Source organism: Lepisosteus platostomus, chromosome 25 (assembly GCF_059453375.1).
Source record: "Lepisosteus platostomus isolate fLepPlt1 chromosome 25, fLepPlt1.hap1, whole genome shotgun sequence".
NCBI lineage: Eukaryota > Metazoa > Chordata > Actinopteri > Semionotiformes > Lepisosteidae > Lepisosteus > Lepisosteus platostomus.
Window position 1 is genome coordinate 16,421,457 of NC_142635.1, and position 19,824 is coordinate 16,441,280.

At 54.4% G+C, this 19,824-nt stretch overlaps 2 protein-coding genes across 7 annotated transcripts in view; both read right to left on the minus strand.

Moving 5' to 3' along the window:
• LOC148641247 (dixin-like) overlaps positions 1–14,050 on the minus strand; it is a 36,837-nt gene extending 22,787 nt beyond the window's left edge. Inside the window, exons 1-6 of one of the 6 annotated variants that reach the window (XR_015929965.1) lie at positions 9,040–9,324; positions 5,517–5,597; positions 4,835–4,964; positions 4,619–4,744; positions 3,636–3,888; positions 497–616 (exon numbers count right to left, since the gene is read on the minus strand). Coding sequence is in view for 5 of the 6 variants with exons in the window: in XM_088619078.1 (XP_088475204.1) it covers positions 497–616; positions 3,636–3,888; positions 4,619–4,744; positions 4,835–4,964; positions 5,517–5,597; positions 9,040–9,099 (770 nt within the window). In the remaining variant the exon portion in view is untranslated. Of the gene's footprint in view, positions 1–496; positions 617–3,635; positions 3,889–4,618; positions 4,745–4,834; positions 4,965–5,516; positions 5,598–9,039; positions 9,325–13,253; positions 13,325–13,856 lie in introns of those variants that run through there. The other 5 variants (XM_088619081.1, XM_088619078.1, XM_088619079.1 and 2 more) reach the window with 5 other exon arrangements.
• A 1,278-nt stretch (positions 14,051–15,328) lies between these two features.
• LOC148641248 (uncharacterized) lies at positions 15,329–19,805 on the minus strand. The gene is made up of 4 exons (XM_088619450.1): positions 19,648–19,805; positions 18,797–18,837; positions 18,144–18,169; positions 15,329–17,289 (listed from the first exon to the last, which is right to left on the minus strand). Exons 1-4 carry the CDS (start codon positions 19,677–19,679, stop codon positions 16,915–16,917), a joined length of 474 nt encoding a protein of 157 aa, XP_088475576.1. The 5' UTR covers positions 19,680–19,805; the 3' UTR covers positions 15,329–16,914.
• Between the last annotated feature and the right edge of the window lie 19 nt (positions 19,806–19,824).

A 19,824-nucleotide genomic window follows, 5' to 3' on the forward strand; every position in this document is an offset into this window, starting at 1 on the left:
AACCGGCGGCCGGTGTGACTCTGGGCCACGGGACACCTGCAGCTTCTTTACACTCTTCCCACAGAGCTCTGCCACTCGTCTGGTTTCTCCGATTGTACCTCCATGACGCTGCTCCGCGCTTCAGTCCCCACCCCTCACTGTGTCTCACTGCAGCACAGCCTCCCCAGACCCAGCGGTCTGACCCGCCTGCCCCACTGCTCTGAGTTACTTCCCCTCAGCCTGCGGGCAGCGCCGGGGCTCCAGACAGTCAGGGAGGGAAAGGCACCGCTGGGCCAGGGGACCCCCAGATTGTCACGGTGAAGGTGGGGGTACCCTACCAGCCCAGGCCGGAGGACCGCCAGATTGTCATGGTGAAGGTGGGGGTACCCTACCAGCCCAGGCCTCAGACCCAGGATCACTAAATTATTTTGGAATCGCCTACAGTGTGCTTTTCACATCTGACCCGGGCCGGCCCGTCAGGCCCAGGGCGGCGCGACAGAGCGGAGGGAGCTCTCACCCGGACGGCAGGGCCTCGCTGTCCCCCGCCGGCGCCTCCCTCTGGCCCTCGTACTGCTGCACCAGTGCCCGCACGCTCCACGACGGGTTCTCGATCTCCTCGTCCACGCTGGAGCTCCGCCTGCGGGCACAGGGACACGCCGAGGTCAGACCGGCGCCCGGCGGAGTTTTGCACTCAGAGCGTTCAGTATGTGAGCACTGTGAAGCACTGAACTGTGTGTCGCAGATGGTTTAACAGCGGTTTCTTTTTCCCATGTCACAAGTCCAGAATCCCAGAATCCTTCAGCTCTCGCCAGGCAGGGATGGTGCCCTGCTGCAGTACAGGCCAGTGGCCACTGGAGGGCAGTCCAGTCCTTCCAGGCTCAGCTGGATCCTTCCCAGACAAGGTCCTGTTCTCAGTAGAGAACTCACTGCACAGAAAATCTCATTGGGCGATTTAATTAAAGGCTGCAAAGCCTAGATTCATTTTGAAAGAATAATTAAGACAGGTTAGAGTGACTGACTAATTACAGGGCTTGAAATTCATTTTGGAAAACGAGGTGGGAATTCCCCCTTTACATGAAGCTCATGGGGGGGGATTTCAGCATCTTGGAGGGGAATAATAGTAGACTAATGCAATGAGTGTATTGAAATAATTCATACACAACACGAGCTTCATAAGCTCATTGTAAATACTGTCCTACCTTGTTGTCAATCTGTCTTTCACTGCCAGCCTCCTCTCCACTGAAGGTACAAGAACATAACAGGTTGAACTATAGCGTTAACCGATTCCTGTTCGTCCGCCCATAACGAATACGAGATGTGCAACAGAAGCGCTGTCGACAGGCTGGGAAAACTCTGACAGAGAATACGTGTGGATTGATTGAGGCCAATTCTACTTGGCAGACAGTTTGCCGATAAATGCGATAAATTATTAATGCTGGATTTGCAGGAATAACTAAAATTGTGCGGCATACCCACAATCCCACGCCGCAATTCAAGCCCTGTAATTACGTGTTATGTGTCCATGGTTTAGGCAAGTGAAAACGTCCTCCTCAATGTTTCAGGGAGTTAATTAGGGCAGTCAGACAATCCCATTCCAAAGCAGTATAAGCCTATTCCAGGTCCCAGACCACAGACTGTAGTCAATAAGCCGACACCAGGTATAGAATATGTCCTGCTCCTTACATATTTAGCTGCATTGTGACATTTCCTATGGTGGGCTGTAAGTTCAAAGTTAACAGATAAACTTCCTTTTCCTTTGCTGCCGCACAGCTGAGCTTGCAGAAGAGCCAGACCTGAGAGGCTCGCCCCCCGGCCAGCCCTGTGGCAGCTGGGATCCAGAAGGACTCGGGCGTGTGGTGCCCCTGTGCCTGGTGTCGCCCAGGAACGCTGTGGACGTCTCCCACGAGCCTGGTGGCCGGTTGCCGATGAGTCGTTAAAGCAAAGGCCAAGGTGAGACTCGTTGCTGGCCAGGGAGTTACTCCTCGCTGTGTTCCGGATTAAGATCTGGCGGAGACCCTCCTGTCACCTGGCCCCCAGCTGCTAACCAGCAAAGAAGCCCGACGGGCTGGGGAGCCTCCTCTTGCTTGTGTTATGAACCTTTGAAAATATTTTTGATTTACTAGAACCATGGTGCTCAAACTGTGGTACGCGGAGCGCCCCCCAGTGGTACGCCAGACGACCCTGGAAATTTGTGGTGTGCACTGAAAAATTGGGATGGGTTTTCATATTTTCTATATGAAAACCCATTTTGCTACCAACAAAAACAACAGGAGAGCACATACAGTATTTCAGCTTCTGAATGAGTGTATCGAAGAGAATGTCATCGACTGGATAAAAAGCATCGGAGTTTGTACAGACGGTGCTAGAGTGATGACAAGCCGACACAGCGGTGTAGTTGCACGAATTAGAGAGGGTGCTCCAGACATGAACTGCAGCATCCACCGTGAGGCCTTGGCAGTCAAGAAAATGCCTGACGATTTAAAACCTGTTAGACTCTGAATGAATTCACATCTGCTTTGCTCGACTCAACAGGCTCACCCCTCTCACTGAAATGGTGCTTTTTTATTGTTTATTTTTAATTGTTGTTGTTCCTGTTGTCATTCTGTAGGCTTTGAGAAGCCACCTTTAAAGGCGCTATATAAAATCAAGTTTATTATTATTATTATTATTATTATTATTATTATTATTATTATTATTATATTTATTATATGTGTGTGTGCGAGTGTGTGTTGGTCATGGAGATTTTCTGAGGTTCCTATGAGAAGATGACTTGTAGGTGGTTCTTGGATGCTTTGGTTTGATCAGGGGTGGCACTTGGTCCAAAAAGTTTGAGAACCACTGTACTAGAATATTCATCATTTGTAAATTACATTGCTTTATGTAAATAATTAGTGTTATCTTGAATTTTCTTGACCAGAATTTACTAGAATGATTATTTAAATGGTTAAAAAGGAGCAAGCGACAAAAAAAGTCAAGACCTCCGGGGGGGGAGTTTGAATTCACCAGAGAGAGAAACGGACAGAGTTTGAGCAGAGAGGGATTCAGCCTGTTTTGAAAGTAATTTTATACTAACGAAGAGGATTTCTATAATATATATTTGGATTTAGTGTTTATCGAGGGATATTGAAGTTTGCCTCTTGTGTATCTGTTTTGGTGGACACCAACTGAAAGGGAAATCCTAGAAACAACAATTTACAGAACAGTGACGACAGCGCATTGACAGATAGGGACTCTTAGATAAGTGAACTTTTGTGTTTTTTCTTTACTCATTCTAAGTTGTATTTATAACTGTAATTGTAATTATTGTTTTGTTTTGTTATAGTAAATAAATTAGTAAATATAATTCATAATAATAATTGCTTACACTTATATAGCCCTTTTCTGGACACTCCCCTCAAAGCGCTTTACAGGTAATGGGGACTCTCCTCCACCACCAGTGTGCCGCCTCCACCTGGATTATTAAATAGAATATTAAAAAAATCGCTGACTGCTTGTATTTTTCTGTGTCCTAACACCTGCAGCCCTTCCTGCGTGCTCCAGCTGCTTGACAGGCAGTTAGTCGCCCCGGGCAGCTGCAGGGACAAGCACGCTGGAGCCGGAGCAGCAGGGCCGCTGCAGTCACACGGCGTGAGGCTGGGAATCAGGGGAGGTCTCACCTCTGCCGATCCTGCCGGAACTGGAACACGCCCCGTCCCGAGTGGGACGCGTCGTGCCGAGCAGCCGCCAGCGCCGCCACGGCGTTCTGGGCCATCGCCGTGGCGGAGTGCGGCCTGTGGTTGAGCGAGGGGCCTGGCTGGCCCGGTCCCGCGCCGGCCGCTGCCCTCTGGTTCGCGGAAGCGGAGGGCTTGAAGTGGGCGGCCAGAGCCAGGATGAGCCGCATGACAGACTTGAGGTTTCCTTCCACTATGTCTGTGAGGAGGAGCAGACAGGAGAGTCAGCACAGCTGTTACAGCACAGAGCACAGCTGTTACAGCACAGAGCACAGCGTCAGACCAGCACAGAGCACAGCGTCAGACCAGCACAGCTGTTACAGCACAGAGCACAGCTGTTACAGCACAGAGCACAGCGTCAGACCAGCACAGCTGTTACAGCACAGAGCACAGCGTCAGACCAGCACAGAGCACAGCGTCAGACCAGCACAGCTGTTACAGCACAGAGCACAGCGTCAGACCAGCACAGAGCACAGCGTCAGACCAGCACAGCTGTTACAGCACAGAGCACAACGTCAGACCAGCACAGAGCACAATGTCAGACCAGCACAGAGCACAGTGTCAGACCAGCACAGCTGTTACAGCACAGAGCACAGCGTCAGACCAGCACAGAGCACAATGTCAGACCAGCACAGAGCACAGTGTAAGAGCAGCACAGCTGTTACAGCACAGAGCACACCGTCAGACCAGCACAGCTGTTACAGCACAGAGCACAGCTGTTACAGCACAGAGCACAGCGTCAGAGCAGCACAGCTTGAGGTGTTTCAGCACAGAGTGAGGTGCAAAGTTCCCACAAAAGTCAGTGTTGTCCAAGCCCCGCAGCTACAGCCTGAATCCAGCCCAGATACCGCACTGATCCTGCAGTCCCTGCACGGGCAGCTGTCTCTCGGGGCAGCGATGCTGCGACCCCAGCAGGACGGCGCTCTCACCGCGGGCGGAGGTCTGGTGCATGCGGATGCGCTTGGAGGCGACAAACTGCAGGACCTTCTCCACGTTCTCCCGCATCTCCTGGGGGTCGGCCGGGCTGTAGTGGACGCCCTCCAGGAGCTCGCCCGCTGGGGGAGGGAAGCGCACGACACTGGAGCATGAGGCAGAGCCAGGAAGACTCGGGGCGCGCGGCGCGGCGGCGCGTGACGGGGACTCACCCACGATCTCGACGAGGTGGGCCAGGACGACCCCGTCCCGCAGGTCCCGCCTCAGGTCCTGGACAGGCTGCAGCCCCGGCCTCCTCCTCAGCTGGGAGTTCACCCAGGACACGTACGCCTGCAGCTGTTGCTGAACCACAGAGAAACACAGCGTCCTGTTTACAGGCGCCCGCGCTGCAGCACAGGCAGGGACGCCGGATGTCCTCACATGGGATGGACGCACACATTTACAAGTAGAAAGATTGAAAGCCCACGATACAACAAGCGTGGGGGGCGCCACTCTAGACGGCGCAGTGCTCTGAGGCCCACAGGTGCAGCACTGTGGCAGACTGAGTTTGCACAGCGAATTTGAACTCCATCCATCAGGGCGCCTGTTCTGACTACCCAGATTTAAGCATAAAAGAACTAAATTAATCTGATTTTAACCTGATGTATTTGGACAACTGACTGTAATCCTTAATTTTTTTATTATGCTTATGTCTTATGTACAGTGGTGCTAGAAAGTTTGTGAACCCTTTAGGATTTTCTGACTATTTTTATGTCTTGGATGAAGATCTGATCACATTTTAGGTGAAATTTATGCAGAAATTCAGAAAATCCTAAAGGGTTCACAAACTTTCTAGCACCACTGTATCTATCTCACACACCGATTAACGTTGTCTTTCTAAACTGGATGACTTACAGCTGCTACCTTGTTTTTCTCATCTTCTGCGCTCTTTCTAGTTGTCGTCTGCTCATGTGTCCTGCACCTGAAGGGCACGAGCTGCAGGGGGGGCAAACGGGCGAGGGGGCGATCAGAGAGGAACGATGATGCCCCCGCTCCCCCAGTCCAGCGGGAGACGAGGAGATGGCCTTTCCGGCCCGGTGCGCTCCGCCTGTCCTCCTGCCTGCTGTGCTGTCAGCCGTGAAAGAGGCTTTAGCCATCAGCGCTCAGCCCTCTCTCCTTCTGACAGCGCAAATCCCTCTCTACCCAGACCGCCGCGCTGGCGCCAGGGCGGCACAGGAGCGCTCCCGGCCCCGGGACGGCGGGGACGCGGACTCGGGCGCGTGTCCGGTGGCGCTCACACGCACCGCGGCCCGACCAGGGCAGAGGCGAGGGGCTGGTCCTCAGCTCCGCACCCACGCGCAGTCTGCTCCAGGCGGGAGAGTGGGGACGCTGCACCCCTCCGGCACGCCGCTGAGCCCTCGCACGGGCGCGAGTCGGCCCGCCTCCCGGGTCCGGCCCTGTGAGCGGGGGTCCCTGTTCTCGGCTCAGCGCCGCTGAGGCGGGACCCCTGCCAGCTGGCCAGGCGGGGGACCCCTTGACGGGGGCACAGCAGGCCCACTCAGTACTGTTACTGTTACTCATTTTCTTTTCCACCTTCTGGCATCTGTTTTACCACCATGACTGAAAGGGCCAATTCCAATTGAGCTTCCATCCTTCAGAGCCGGGATGCCGCTGGTTCCTGGTCGGTGACGCAGCAGGCTGGAGCCCCTCACCCGCTCCAGGGACACAGGGAGCCAGGCGGGATGGAAGAGCTGCTCCTGTTGCTGCCATATAACCCTGCAGCTGGCAGCCCCACTGGAGCCCAGCAGTGAGAGCCTGGCCAGTACCTGGAGGGGAGACTCCTGGGAGAGCTGAGGCTGCAGCTGGAAGAGGTGTTAGTGGGGCCAGCAGGGGGCGCTCACCCTGGGGTCTGTGTGGGTCCTAATGCCCCAGTACAGTGAAGGGGACACTATACTGTAAACAGGCGCAGTCCTTCAGATGAGACATAAAACCGAGGTCCTGACTCTCTGAGGTCATTAACAATCCCGGGGTATTTCTCGAGAAGAGTAGGGGTGTTACCCCAGTGTCCTGGTCAAATCTCCTTCTGGTCTTTACCCATCATGGCCTCCTAATAACCCCCGTCTCTGAACTGGCCTCATAACTCTGCTCTCCTCCCCACTGAGAGCTGGTGTGGGGGGAGAGGACTGGAGCATCATCCAGGTGGGGCTGGATCGATCAGTCCCAGTCCTGTCCTGAGCGGACTCGGATCGAGGCTGGCCCCGGGATCACAGAGTGACGCACAACCCCCTGTTGCTCCTGCTCCTCGGACAGCAGCAGTTTAGCCCGTGCCAGGCGTGCACCAGGACTCTGGGACAAAACCAGCGCCGGGCGGCGAATGTTTCCACGCTGCCTGCTCTGAGCGCACGCAGGCGTGCCGCTGAAAAGCCCGCTTGTGAGGGCTTGTGAGGGCTTGTGAGGCCTTCAGCGGGGCATCACAAACACCTGGAACGGGTCAAACGGCTGCTCAGCGGGAGTCGTCAGTCCCTGCGCGAACGGAGGCCGGGGTCGCTAAGCACTGAGCACGCCGACGAGGCCTACAGCTGGGAGCTGATGTAAGACGATCTGTAATCCTGTATTCAGGGCACACAAACGTTCCAGATGTTACTGCCCAGAAACCGTGGATTTATCCTGCCGGGCAGAAACCCTTCACTTCCCAGGCCAGATCACACACAGGAGACGGACAGGGGCCAGCTGCAGGCAGGAGCCCGAGCCCCCCTCTCTTAGCGATCGAAGATCCGGGTCCTCGGACAGCCGATCTCACCCCAAGGCCTGGCAGATTCGCGCCACACGGGGACCAGGGGAGCCTCCAGGGCGGCGCTCTTGCAGAAAAGCGTGACTTCTGGTCTCGCAGCTGGGCACGGGCTGATCCACTCTCCGCGTCCTGAGCGCTGGCTTCCAGCCCCTCCCTCCGCCGGCGTCCGACGTCTCCCTCTCACTGGAACGGTGCTGCTGCCAGACGTCCCCTCAGCGGGCCCCTGGGGGCGCTATTTCACCTGAAGCTGTCTTGGGCTTCCCGTTACTCAGACACGCCGAACACCGCCACGCTTCCCAGCCTGACTCCAGCTGAACCCTGGGAGAGATCCCCGCGGAGACGAACAAACTCCACCCCCCGACGCCAAGGGAGACGTCCGAGCTGGGGATGGGGGGACCCCGATAGGGGGGGTAATAATAATTATAATAATTCATAATTCCTCACACTTATATAGCACTTTCCTGGACCCTCCACTCAGAGCTCTTTACAGGTCATGGGGATCCCCTCCACCCCCACCAGTGTGTACCCCCACCTGGATGATGCTCCAGTCCTCTCCCCACACACCAGCTCTCAGTGGGGAGGAGAGCAGAGTGATGAGGCCAGTTCAGAGATGGGGGTTATTAGGAGGCCATGATGGGTAAAGGCCAGGGGGAGATTTGGCCAGGACACTGGGGTAACACCCCTACTCTTCTCGAGAGACATCCTGGGATTGTTAATGACCTCAGAGAGTCAGGACACTCCTAATGCCCCGTCACTATACTGGGGCATTAGGACCCACACAGACCCCAGGGTGAGCGCCCCCTGCTGGCCCCACTGACACCTCTTCCAGCAGCAGCCTCAGCTCTCCCAGGAGTCTCCCCTCCAGGTACTGGCCAGGCTCTCACTGCTGGGCTCCAGGGGGGCTGCTGGGAGCTGCAGGGTGATAGGGCTGCTGGCTGCCAAAGGTCACCAAATTGGAGATAGCCGCCCCGGACTCGGAAGTGACTGAGTTGGGGATGGGAGACTCCAAGAACAGAGATGGCCAAGTTGAGGATGGGGAGCTGACTCCTCCCAGTTACCTGTGCCCCCCGGGTTAGAGTTAGGGGGAACGCTGTGCAGACTGACTCCCCTCCACAGGCCTCAGAGACTGGGGCGCAGGGGGCCAGTGTACAGAAGAGGCGCTGGGGTGCCCCTGCCGGCCCACTGAGAGGTGAGACCGGGCCAGACGGCTCGCAGGACACCCAGGTGTGCTTCTGCCCTCACAGACCCGTGTGACCGCGGGATGACAGGCGCAGACGAAGCCCCGGCTCTGCCCAGCGCTGGGGGCCTGCCCACCGGCAGCAGCGAGACAGCACCCTGCGCGCACATCCGCACTCCCTCGGTTTAAAAAGCGTCTGCTCACGCAGTTGCGTCACCTTCAAAGCCGGTTACCAGAGTAAGTGTGGGGGTACAAAACCACACAAAGGGGGGGGGTCCCGGTCCGTCCTGACCCTACCCCTCCTGCACGGACCCCCCCACAAAACCCACGCCCGTGACAGACCCCTCCTGCAGGCGCAGCCGGGAAACACGCGATGTGTTTTTAACGGATTTTATAGTAACGTGATCGCACCGGCGCCACTACTTCATGAACTGAGCCAGGCGGATGGTTCCGGCCAGGGAAAACGGTACCTCATTGAAACCTTCCTGAAGCACATCCAGCAGATTCCCGCGGGACAGCGACGCGATCATCCCGGCGCGGTGCCCCGGGCTGCTTTCGGGAAAACGTGCGGACCCCGGGAGAGTTTGCGACGGCTGCGCCGGACACAAAGGAGAGGCTCCAAACAGCCCGTCCCCTCTCTTACTGCCCCATCTGTGCGGCGGCGCAGCCCCGCTACGCGAAACAGGATACGGGGCTGGCGCGGGGGCGCGCACTGAGCGTGCCCGGCTGCTGCTGCTGCTGCTGCGAGGCCGAGCCCGCGTCGTCATGGCGACGCCCCGGCCGGCCGGCGCGGGCGCGCGCGCGCGCTCTCGCTCGCTCGCTGGGTCTGATTGCTGTGCGGTTTCTGAGCTGAAGGGCCACTGAAGTCATTAGGCAGGAGGGTGAAGGGTGGGTTTCAAAACAGCCCAGGCTAATTTGAGAGGGAGCCATCTTCTGCATTCGCGGTTTGTTAACAGTTTCAAGATTGTTTAGACAGAATTTACCAAACACGTATCATTAAAAAAAAAAAACCCCGGCTGGTACCCAACATAATCGGATAGTAGTTCGGGCTGGCTGATGTTTTTGTATGACAGAGGCTGAAAATGAGAAGAAAGGCTCAGATAAGAAAGCAGCCCTAAAGCCCCCGAGCAGGGCTCTCCTGGGCTGTGCCAGGCTGCCCTCTTGTGCTGCAGAACAAGCTCACGGTTTGTCCTGAGCCCTGTCCCGGGCCGGGCCCTGTCCCACGGGCTTCTGACGGGCCTGGGGAAACGTCAGGGGGACGGGAAAGGAGCGCCGACACAGCCTGCTGACACGAGGCCTCGCTCGTGGTCTTGTGCAGCACAGATATGGCTCCCCAGCTCGCTTCCTCCTCGGGGTGCTCCTGAGGAAACGGCCCGCCCCAGGGCAGCGGGCGCGAATCCAGAGCTGAGCTGCTGTGAGCGGAGGGTCAGGAATCCTCTGCAGGACATCTGGAGACCGGCGAGCTCTGAGCTCCAGGGCTGAGTGCCGAGCCAGGCCGGGGTGTGGGATTACAGCTCCCAGGGACCCCGTCAGGCTGGCGAGTGAAGGACACGCTGTGCCCACGCTGGGCGCCACTGCTCAGGCTCGAACCCACGCCGTCCGGGCCACAGGCCTCATCTGACACCCCCCTCCCCCGCTTCTTCAGCTCCCAGAACTGCCCCCCTCCCACCCTGAGACCCTGCGCGACCTGGTGACCTCGAGCCCCAGTCCAGGCAGGAAAGCACGGGTTCGAGCCGACTTTAAAGGCTGCGCTTTGCGGGAAGCTCGGTGCCTCCAGTCCCCAACCAGCGTGACTCCAATGGAAAAATCCAGCTGCCGACGGAAAATTTAAAAAGGAAAAACACACAGAAACTGTGACTGCTGTACGCCACACGAGCACTGTCATCAGCAGAGCTCGGGGCAAACACTGCACACACTCGCACACACAAGTGCACACACACTCGCACACACAAGTATACACACACTCGCAGACACAAGTGCACACACAAACACACACGCGCATACACACACGCACACAAGGGCACACACACTCGCACACACAAGTGCACACACACTCGCACACACAAGTATACACACACTCACACGCACAAGTATACACACACACGCACGCACAAGTATACACACACACACACGCACAAGTATACACACACTCGCACACACAAGTGCACACACACTCGCACACACAAGTATACACACACTCGCACGCACAAGTATACACACACTCGCACACACAAGTGCACACACACTCGCACACACAAGTATACACACACACGCACACACAAGTGCACACACTCTCAGACACAAGTGCACACACACTCGCAGACACAAGTGCACACACAAACACACACGCGCATACACACACGCACACAAGGGCACACACACTCGCACACACAAGTGCACACACACTCGCACGCACAAGTATACACACACTCGCACACACAAGTGCACACACAAACACACACGCACATACACACACGCACACAAGGGCACACACACACAAAAGTGCACACACACTCACACGCACACAAGTGCACACACACAAGTGCAAATAACTGCTCTAACTTACTCAAACGCACACATACGCGCACACACATAATCACACACAGACACAAGTGCACACACACAAGTGCACACACACTCACACATACACAGGTGCACACACCCTCATGCACACGCTCTTGCACGCACACAAACACACTCACGCACACACACACTCTCACACACGCATGAGCTGCTCAGCATAAAACCACATCCTTCCTCCTTTCACCTAAATTCCTCCCCCCGCCCAGGTCTGACAGCATCACTGCTCCACTGGAGACAGCCTGTCACCCACAGCTCCACTGGAGACAGCCTGTCACCCACTGCTCCCCTGGAGACAGCCTGTCACCCACTGCTCCACTGGAGACAGCCTGTCACCCACTGCTCCACTGGAGACAGCCTGTCACCCACTGCTCCACTGCTGACAGCCTGTCACCCACAGATCTCCTCGCCAGGCCACGCCTGTGTTCTCTCCTGAGCTTCACGACAGAACCCGACTCGCTCTGACACGGGGGGCGGCGCCAAAAAGCATCGCCGTCCGTTATGGGGCAGCCACCCCCCCAGTGAGCAACACACCCTGATGAGACCTGCTGACAGTGACTGCTGCTGTACAATCACAGAGGCAGGACAGCAGTGAGTCAATTCAACCACCAACTGATCTGCCACTCGGAACGAATGTCTTCGTTTTTTAGTTTTGTGTTTTGACGCCACCTGGCGGTCAAATGCTATACCACCGCTGATTTGTTTATTGCTGTGTCAGATATGTAGACCTTTGTCAGCGAGACTTCCAGTCAACATTAAGACAACCACCAGCTCTAAACGTCCCAACGAGAAAGCAGTGAGGCTCCAGAAACTGTAACTCATCTAGATTTCACTGTGTCTAGATCATTTCTTCTGTTATCATCCCGAAAAATGCGAATGGGCTTTTTACAAATGGAGAAGGACAGAGTGTCTCCTGAGAGCTCCTGGGGTAATCCTGGCTCAGGAGCGGCTCTCCTGAGACACAGGCGATTAGGGGACAGGTGGATTTCACCACGGGGAGGCCTCAAGAATCAGAATGAATAAATAATCAATTAAAAATAAAGGACTCAATGACCCTGATGCACTACCATTGGTTTGAAAAATAACACATTAGATCAATTTATCATTCAAGAGGCACAAAATCTTTTGCCTCTCAAAGACCTACAGCCAAAGTAAAAAAATCCCCATTAACCAGATCTGTGCTTTGCTCCACACAATATCCACACAGCTATCCCTCTGGGGGGGAAAAAATGCATTACCTAAACGAGCTAGGTCTGTTGAGAATAAACTCTCCTGCACAGCGCCAACCCCACCAGCAGACCTCACCCCTGAGGCCTGGCCTCTCTGCTGCTTGTCTGTACACAGAGGGTGCTGCAAGTGTGGAACAAGCTGCCCCATCATGAGGATACTTTGGCTTCATCCAAGAAACAGGCCAGATCATTTCATGTTCTTGAAAGGAACAGCAGTGAGGTGATTAAATAAAGAAGTCACAAAGTCCCCAGCTCCTACACTGGCAGGCTGAAGGAACTGAAGCTGTTTTAGTCTGGAAGAGAGGAGGCTATGACAGCCCCTGATACAACCGTATTCAAATACCTCGTACGTCAAGCCAGCGGACCAGAGGGCCCAGGAGGAAACTACAGGGAAGTGCATTTTAAACCGCGGACAGGGGGAGCTTCTTTACACAAAGAGCTGGCGGGAGTGTGGAACAAGCTGCCCAATCCGAGCTGTTGAACTTGATACCCTTGCTTCTTTCAAGAAATGGCTGGACGAGATCTGATCGATTAGCTGGTAACTACCAGCTAGTGGGTTTGACAGACAGAATGGCCACCTCTCATATGATTCACAACACTACAGCCAGGCCGGCTGTGGGTGTCCAATAATTACAATAACAACTTTTATGTATAAAGCGCCTTTCTAAACCCAAGGACGGTTTACACATGCGTAGAGTCCACTGCATTGATAAGCGTCTACCCCAGCTCCAACACTAAACCAAAGAAAAAATGCGACATGAGACCCTCACTCCTGAAGGAAACAAAGACATCTGCAATCCCCCCCAAAAAACACACTTTCCGTGTCTGTCCCACACTGGCCGCGGCCGCGGGGCCCGTCCCCACGGGGTACTCACCGAGCCCTCTGCGGGTGCGTTCGTGGTCATGGCTGGCCCCGTGCCCGGCTCGCGTTTCTGAGCGCCGGCCTCTGCAAGAAACAGCGCTTTCTGAGCGTCCTCTCTCTTCACCGCGTCCGGGTCCTGAGCTGGGGCTCAGGTGTCCAAATCCCGGATTAGTTACTAATCTCCCTAAACTGGGATACTGTCACGTCTGGTCTCGGTTTAATAGGAGGAGCTGCGCTGTCGGTTTGATAGTCCGCATTGCCGACGTGCAGGAGAGTACCCTGCTCTACACTCGCCTTTTTGGAAACTTATACTCACATTTATCACGACTGCTAGACCAGATTTATTTGTGGATACACATGCGAGCGCACCCTGCCACACGGATCGGCGGCTTTCCTGCGTGTAACGCCGCTTCTGGGTTCAGTCTCGGAAGAAAGCGGTAGTGGGTTTAATAGCGATGACTGAAATACTCGAGAGGTACAGCTACACCCGCGGCCACACGGCGGCAACTTGGACACAGGCGAGCGCCAGACCCGTAGGGAGAGAGGTTGTGCGCAGTCAGCTCCGCACAAACCCCGCAGGGATTGCGGAGTTTATAACACCGCACGATTTACTCACACATGCGGACAGGCACGCTTTCTTTCACCAGCCCTTTGGATTCTTCTTTTTAGAGCCTCGGTGGCAGTTCAAAACGTATCTTCGTTTGTTTTGTTTTTTTTCTTTTCAAAAAGGGGAAATTGTTATCCCGGCGCTGTCCTGTGGTGCAATTTTCAGCAACGGGCGGCAGGTTTCTATGGTGACCAAGCCTGCAACACCAGGCGGCCGTGAGGAACTTGTGCAATTAAGCAGACACAGGCCGGCGAAAGAGCTCAGGCATCACCTCTGCATCGCTCTCTGTGCAATGTGCCCTCGGTTTACAGATACTTTTTCCAGACCCAGGCCAGAGAAAAGTAGTTTCCCACCTGCGAAAAACCGAAGCAAGGGTCGATTCCTCGCCGGAAAGTGGGGCGAAAATAAGCCAAGAAGGAAAAGGAACGCTTGGACGGTTGAACCTCCTTCATGTGTGTGAGGAAGGAGCAGAGAGCGGTATGTTTGCACTGGAGACGTTGTGTTAATTGCCTCTGCCTCGGCAACACCGTCCCCCGTCAGTCATGCCAATCCCAGCTCTTCGAATCCGAGTTTGTAAGCGGCGATACGGAGCGCGGGGGAACAAAAGACAGAGGAGGTGAGAAAGTGTCCTCGGGAAAGACCCGGCAAAGGGGTGTGAAGAGCTGAAATCTGCGCAGGACGGAGAGGTGTAAGAACTCATCGAGGCCTGGTGGCGGCTGTGATTGAAGTAGAAGGATAATCCGGGCTTCTTTCTGGAGTAAAAGGGAGCAGACTTACTTATCCCCCTGCTGTCCGCACAGACGCAGCTCTCTCCCCGAGCCTATAAAAACAAGACTGCAGGAGATCTTCAAGCCCTTGGACTTTACAAATCTCATCACGTACAGTACGCTACAAATTGAGCACTTAATATATGAAGCCAGTTTTCTTATCCTCAAGTTCCCCGGTCTGTCGAGTCTTTCCTGCAACCAGTTCCTCACACTCCTAGAGCTCTTTTCTGGACACTCCACTCAAAGCTCTTTACAGGTCATGGGGATCCCCTCCACCCCCACCAGTGTGTACCCCCACCTGGATGATGCTCCAGTCCTCTCCCCACACACCAGCTCTCAGTGGGGAGGAGAGCAGAGCGATGAAGACAGTTCAGAGACGGGGGTTATTAGGTGTTTAAGATGGGTAAAGACCAGGGATGGGTGCCTTTTTACAGTACAGTGTCCCCCGTCACTATACTGGGGCATAAGGACCCACACAGACCACAGGGTGAGCGCCCCCTACTGGCCCCACTAACACCTCTTCCAGCAGCAGCCTCAGCTCTCCCAGGAGTCTCCCTTCCAGGTACTGGTCAGGCTCACACCTGCTGAGCTCCAGGGGGGCTGTCAGCTGGGAGCTGTGGGGTGATATAGGTGCTGGCAAGATATATCAACATATTAATGTCCAAAGTAGCAGAGCAGACACTTTTAGGAGAAGAAAAATGTAACTCAAGGCTGTTGACATTTTATAGCATTTTATAGTATTTTATAGCAAAGAAACACATACAAATCATTTAAAAAATAATTAAAAATTAAAGCACAGTGACATTCTTCTATTGTAATCATTCTGTTGGGTCTTTCGGCGGTGCAAAAAGACCACTGTACTCAAACACTGCCCTTCCTTTTATTAACAATTACACAAAATCCCCTGATCTATTTACACAATTTCAAACAGAAACAATTGTAGAAGTTAAACTTTTTAACTTGAAACAGACTGACGGATATTTCTGATAAAAGACCTTGAAGCTGGTGTCTCCTCCAGTCTGGACTGGGCTCTAAATTTCTTGTCTTCCATCCCAGTGGAGCAATTTTAATGCTGTAAAGGCAACCTAGATGAGTCCTTGTTCATTTTCCAAGCACACTCAGGCACGAAACTGTCTTTATGTTATTTTGGAATGAGCCTCACAGATACTGGGTAGTCCATGAAGCAGCACACAAGCAACACAAGCTGCCTCTCCAGAAAGACACAACCACCAACCAAAGACTGTTTTTAACCTTGATTTGATTAGTGACAGGAAGGGAACTGACTGAACTCAACCGGCACTTTTTAGAACTTTGACTTCATGGCTGGTCGACGTGTTCCAACCCCCCACAACTCTTTGTGTAAACGACGGCCTTCCGTTCTCCGAATTACAATATGCAGGAGTATTCTATTAGGCCTTCAATGTCATGACAGCTGACTTCTTGTTTAGTTTTAAATCTGTGTTGCAGTAATAAGAATGCGATCATGTTAAATAGGTGGGATCACCACCACGTTCTGTACATACTTCCAGCTTTATTAAGTGGACCCAAATTTCCGGCTCACTCGGGCCTCAGCACGTCAGATGAAGCATGGGAGCCCTTTAGCTCTTGTTTCTGGCACCAGTCTCCTGCCAGTCCGGTTCTGCCCCACTGCCCCAGTCCCGCATGGACCCCCCCCGCCCCAACAGGAGGCAGTATCCTGACTCCAAGAGTCAGCATACGGCCAACTGTTGTGTGTCCGAGAGGGGTGCGTCTCCACGTCAGCCCCCCGCCTGCGTCACGCCTGCCACCCTGTCCGTCAGGCAGGTGTCCTCAAAGCACCGCGACCCGTCTGCCGGGCCTCAGAGCGCGGCACGCGACACACTCCACTGCGCTGTACCAAGAGCGTGAGGACAGAGGGCAGAGACGCAGTCTGCCAGCAGCGAAACGGAGATCGGCTCTCCGCTCCTGCTCGCGAGGCTGGACAAGATCCTCACCCAGCCACCCGCAATCGGACGAGCACGACGGGCCCGGTGGCCACCCTCCGTGTCCGTGTGCTTCAGCTCACCTGCAAGGGCTGCCTGGCTCGGACCCACTCGGCACCTCCTAAGGGCCCCTGGACTCCCCGCCCCAGCCGCAGGCCGATCGGAGGAGGACCCTGCGAGCACGAGCGCCTCTGCCCGGATCAGGGCTGCGCTCCCCTCCACCACCACCGGGGGGAGCTGGAGCAGGCGACAATCACGGCGCGGCGCAGCGGGAGCCCGGAGAGGCCCGGCCTGGCGCGCACAGCCGGGGGAAAGCTGGGAGCTGGGACGGCCTGGGCGCTACACCAGCGTGCCCTTCCGCGGCTGGGGCCTGGGGGCGGGTCTCTTCACCGTGCCGGAGGGGATGCGGATTTCCGCGGGCTTGGCGGCAGTCCTGGCTCTGGCGCTGGCGGCCCGCGGGGGGCCGGCCGCCTTGCGGGGGGGGCCGTGGGGCGGGGGCGGGGGCGGCTGGAAGTCTATGGTGGCGTACTCCGTGCTGCTGCTCTGCCGGAGCGCCGGCGCGCTGCTCCCCCTGCTGGAGGAGGGGGGCCCCTGCAGCACCTGGATCTCGGCGTAGTGCAGCTCCTCCTGCCTCTGCCCCCCGGCCTTGCGGCGCTTGTTCACCACGGAGTAGATCGGCATCTCAGCCACCGCGTCGTACATGTGGGCTTCTTCCTGCTCGGGACAGAGGGGGGAGTCGTGCTGTGTTACAGAAGGGGCAAGTAGCCCCCAGCTCAACTCTCCACTACACACCAGAACACAGATATGGAGACTGAGGGGGTCTTGAAACACTGATAAGCAAGCAGGAAACTAAAGACAAGCAAGAACAAGTTACTGGCAGTGAGAGGAGGGCACAGGCCCACACGAACACACAGCAGAAAATCTAGGGAAAAATCACCACAATTTAAAGTCCAATCAATAATTCCATTTTTCTTGCCACTCCATTTTCAGAGAAAGCAATAAAACCTCCCAAATTTTAGGGATTATTTTTAAGAACTTGTAAGTAACCTGAAGGAGAACTGGATTCGTTCTGAGAACACGGTGTTGAGTCCTTACAAAGACTTCTAATGCCAACAGCGCCACACAGTGGCCGACTCCGTAAATGCAGAGGTACAGCTTCAGCGTGCAATGCTGAGGCTCCTAATCTACTGACAGGACAGAAAGGACAGAAAATACCCCAGGAGCAGAGAAACAGAGAGTAATAAAGTAAATCACCAGTAATAGAGTAGTGTATCACTTCTACCACATGGATACTTTTATCCCCATAATTTGCACCCATTTATAAAGCTGGGTATTTTTCTGGAGCAATTTAGGTGGAGTACAGTTAAAGGTACAACCGCAGTGTCTCAGGGATTCGAACCCAAACCCTTCCTGTTAAGAGTCAATGACCCTGAACACAGCTCCACACTGCCGCACACGAAAGCGTTGCATTACACAAAGAAGACAAAGAAAAGGCTGTGGAAATGAAGAACCACCAGGGCGTGCAGTTCAGGAAGCCAATGGCAGATGAGGGACACTTGTTACCAAACCTGTTGTGAGAGGTCAGCCTTTCCATCTGTAAGGGAAACGGAAAATACACAAATATGACATGATTTGCACCTGTGGATAATGGCACAGATGCAGCCTGGCTTGTTGGATAAAAAGCTCATCTTCATCGTGCTCTGTCCTTGAGCACCAGTGACATCATAGGCCACTCTACTCATCAGCACCAGTGACATCATAGAGCGCTCTGCTCTTGAGCACCAGTGACATCATAGGGCACTCTGCTCTTGAGCACCAGTGACATCATAGGGCACTCTACCCATCAGCACCAGTGACGTCATCAAACTCTCTGCCCTTCAGTGTCTATGTGCCACAGAGACATACCACTGGTTTAAAGCTGCTTCTACCCGGAGGAACACGTGAGTGTTTGTCAAAGCTGTGCTGCTGTGTCTCCTACTCTCCAGGACAGGCCTTGCACCTGACACACCTGCAGCAGGGTGCTGCTCCGTGGGCTTCTTCACCCCCTTGCTAGGTAACTCCTCCAGGGCCCGCTGCTTCAGGCAGACCTGGGAGTGCTGAGCCTCTGGCCAGCCTTGGGCAGCGATTTCTGCAGCTCCGTCCCCAGTTAGGCACATCTTTCTTCCTGAATACTGCAAGATGACTGTGCCACACAATTTCTTTTTTAAAAAAAAACACTCACCTTTCTTTTGATCTTTTTTATTTGGAGACTTCAGCCCCCGCCTAAAATGCAACAGAAACATATTATTGAATCAATCGGTAGTCCAGAGTTATCCAAAACAGATTGACGACGGACGATGAAATTGTTCAGCATTCACATCCGGCTGCAGGCTGTCTGGATCACCGACATGTTACAGGGACGGTAAGAGAGCTCTTCTGGTACCTGTTCTGATCGGCCCGGCCGACAGGTGGGGAGGTCCAGCCAAGAACAGAATATCACAGCGTCGCCGGGAAGAATGAGATTCACTGCGAGAAAGGGCTTCTTCTGCGGGCCCGTGTAACAACACCCAGCTCCCACCACCGAAACGCACACGCGAAGGGAGCTGCTTAACTCCGTCGACTCTGTTTAACTGGGCTACTGGCCTGTAGTCACACACAGCTAGTTCACCCCCAGAGCGCCGTCGAGCATCGCCGACTTCAGGTCAGCGCTAGGAGTTACGAGTTAGAAACCAAACACATAGCACTCCCGCACCACGGAGCTTCTCGGTACTCACGAAGAAACTCAAAACGTTCGTCGCGTTTTGTTTTATAACTACGCTTCTAATTCTCAGCCCGACGTTTTTTTTTTTGTTGTTGTTATTTTTACTTTACCATGTGTTTAATGTAAGTAAAAAAGATGTATCCAGGAAACCAACACGGCTCTCGGAAACAACAGCTGTGTCGACAAGCAGCGCTGAGAGAAACACGGCGGAACAGCCCCGGTTTGTTGAAAAGGGCGACGCAGGTTTCTCACACAACACCTAGCAGGTGCCAAAACTCTCCTCCAAAAAAAAAACAGTCGGGAAAAAAGGAGAGTTAAAACGTGAAACTTACTTATCCACTCCTTTGGTAATACGGTTTCCCATAACAATTCATGCTTTTTAAGGTCTGACTCAAAAGAGGTCGGAGTTATTCCGTTTCCTTGTTCCCAGTTCTTGAAAGTCACGACACATTCCCGCACAGGTGCAGCGCTCTGGCATGCTAACTGCGCCCCCCTGCGGTCAAGGTAAG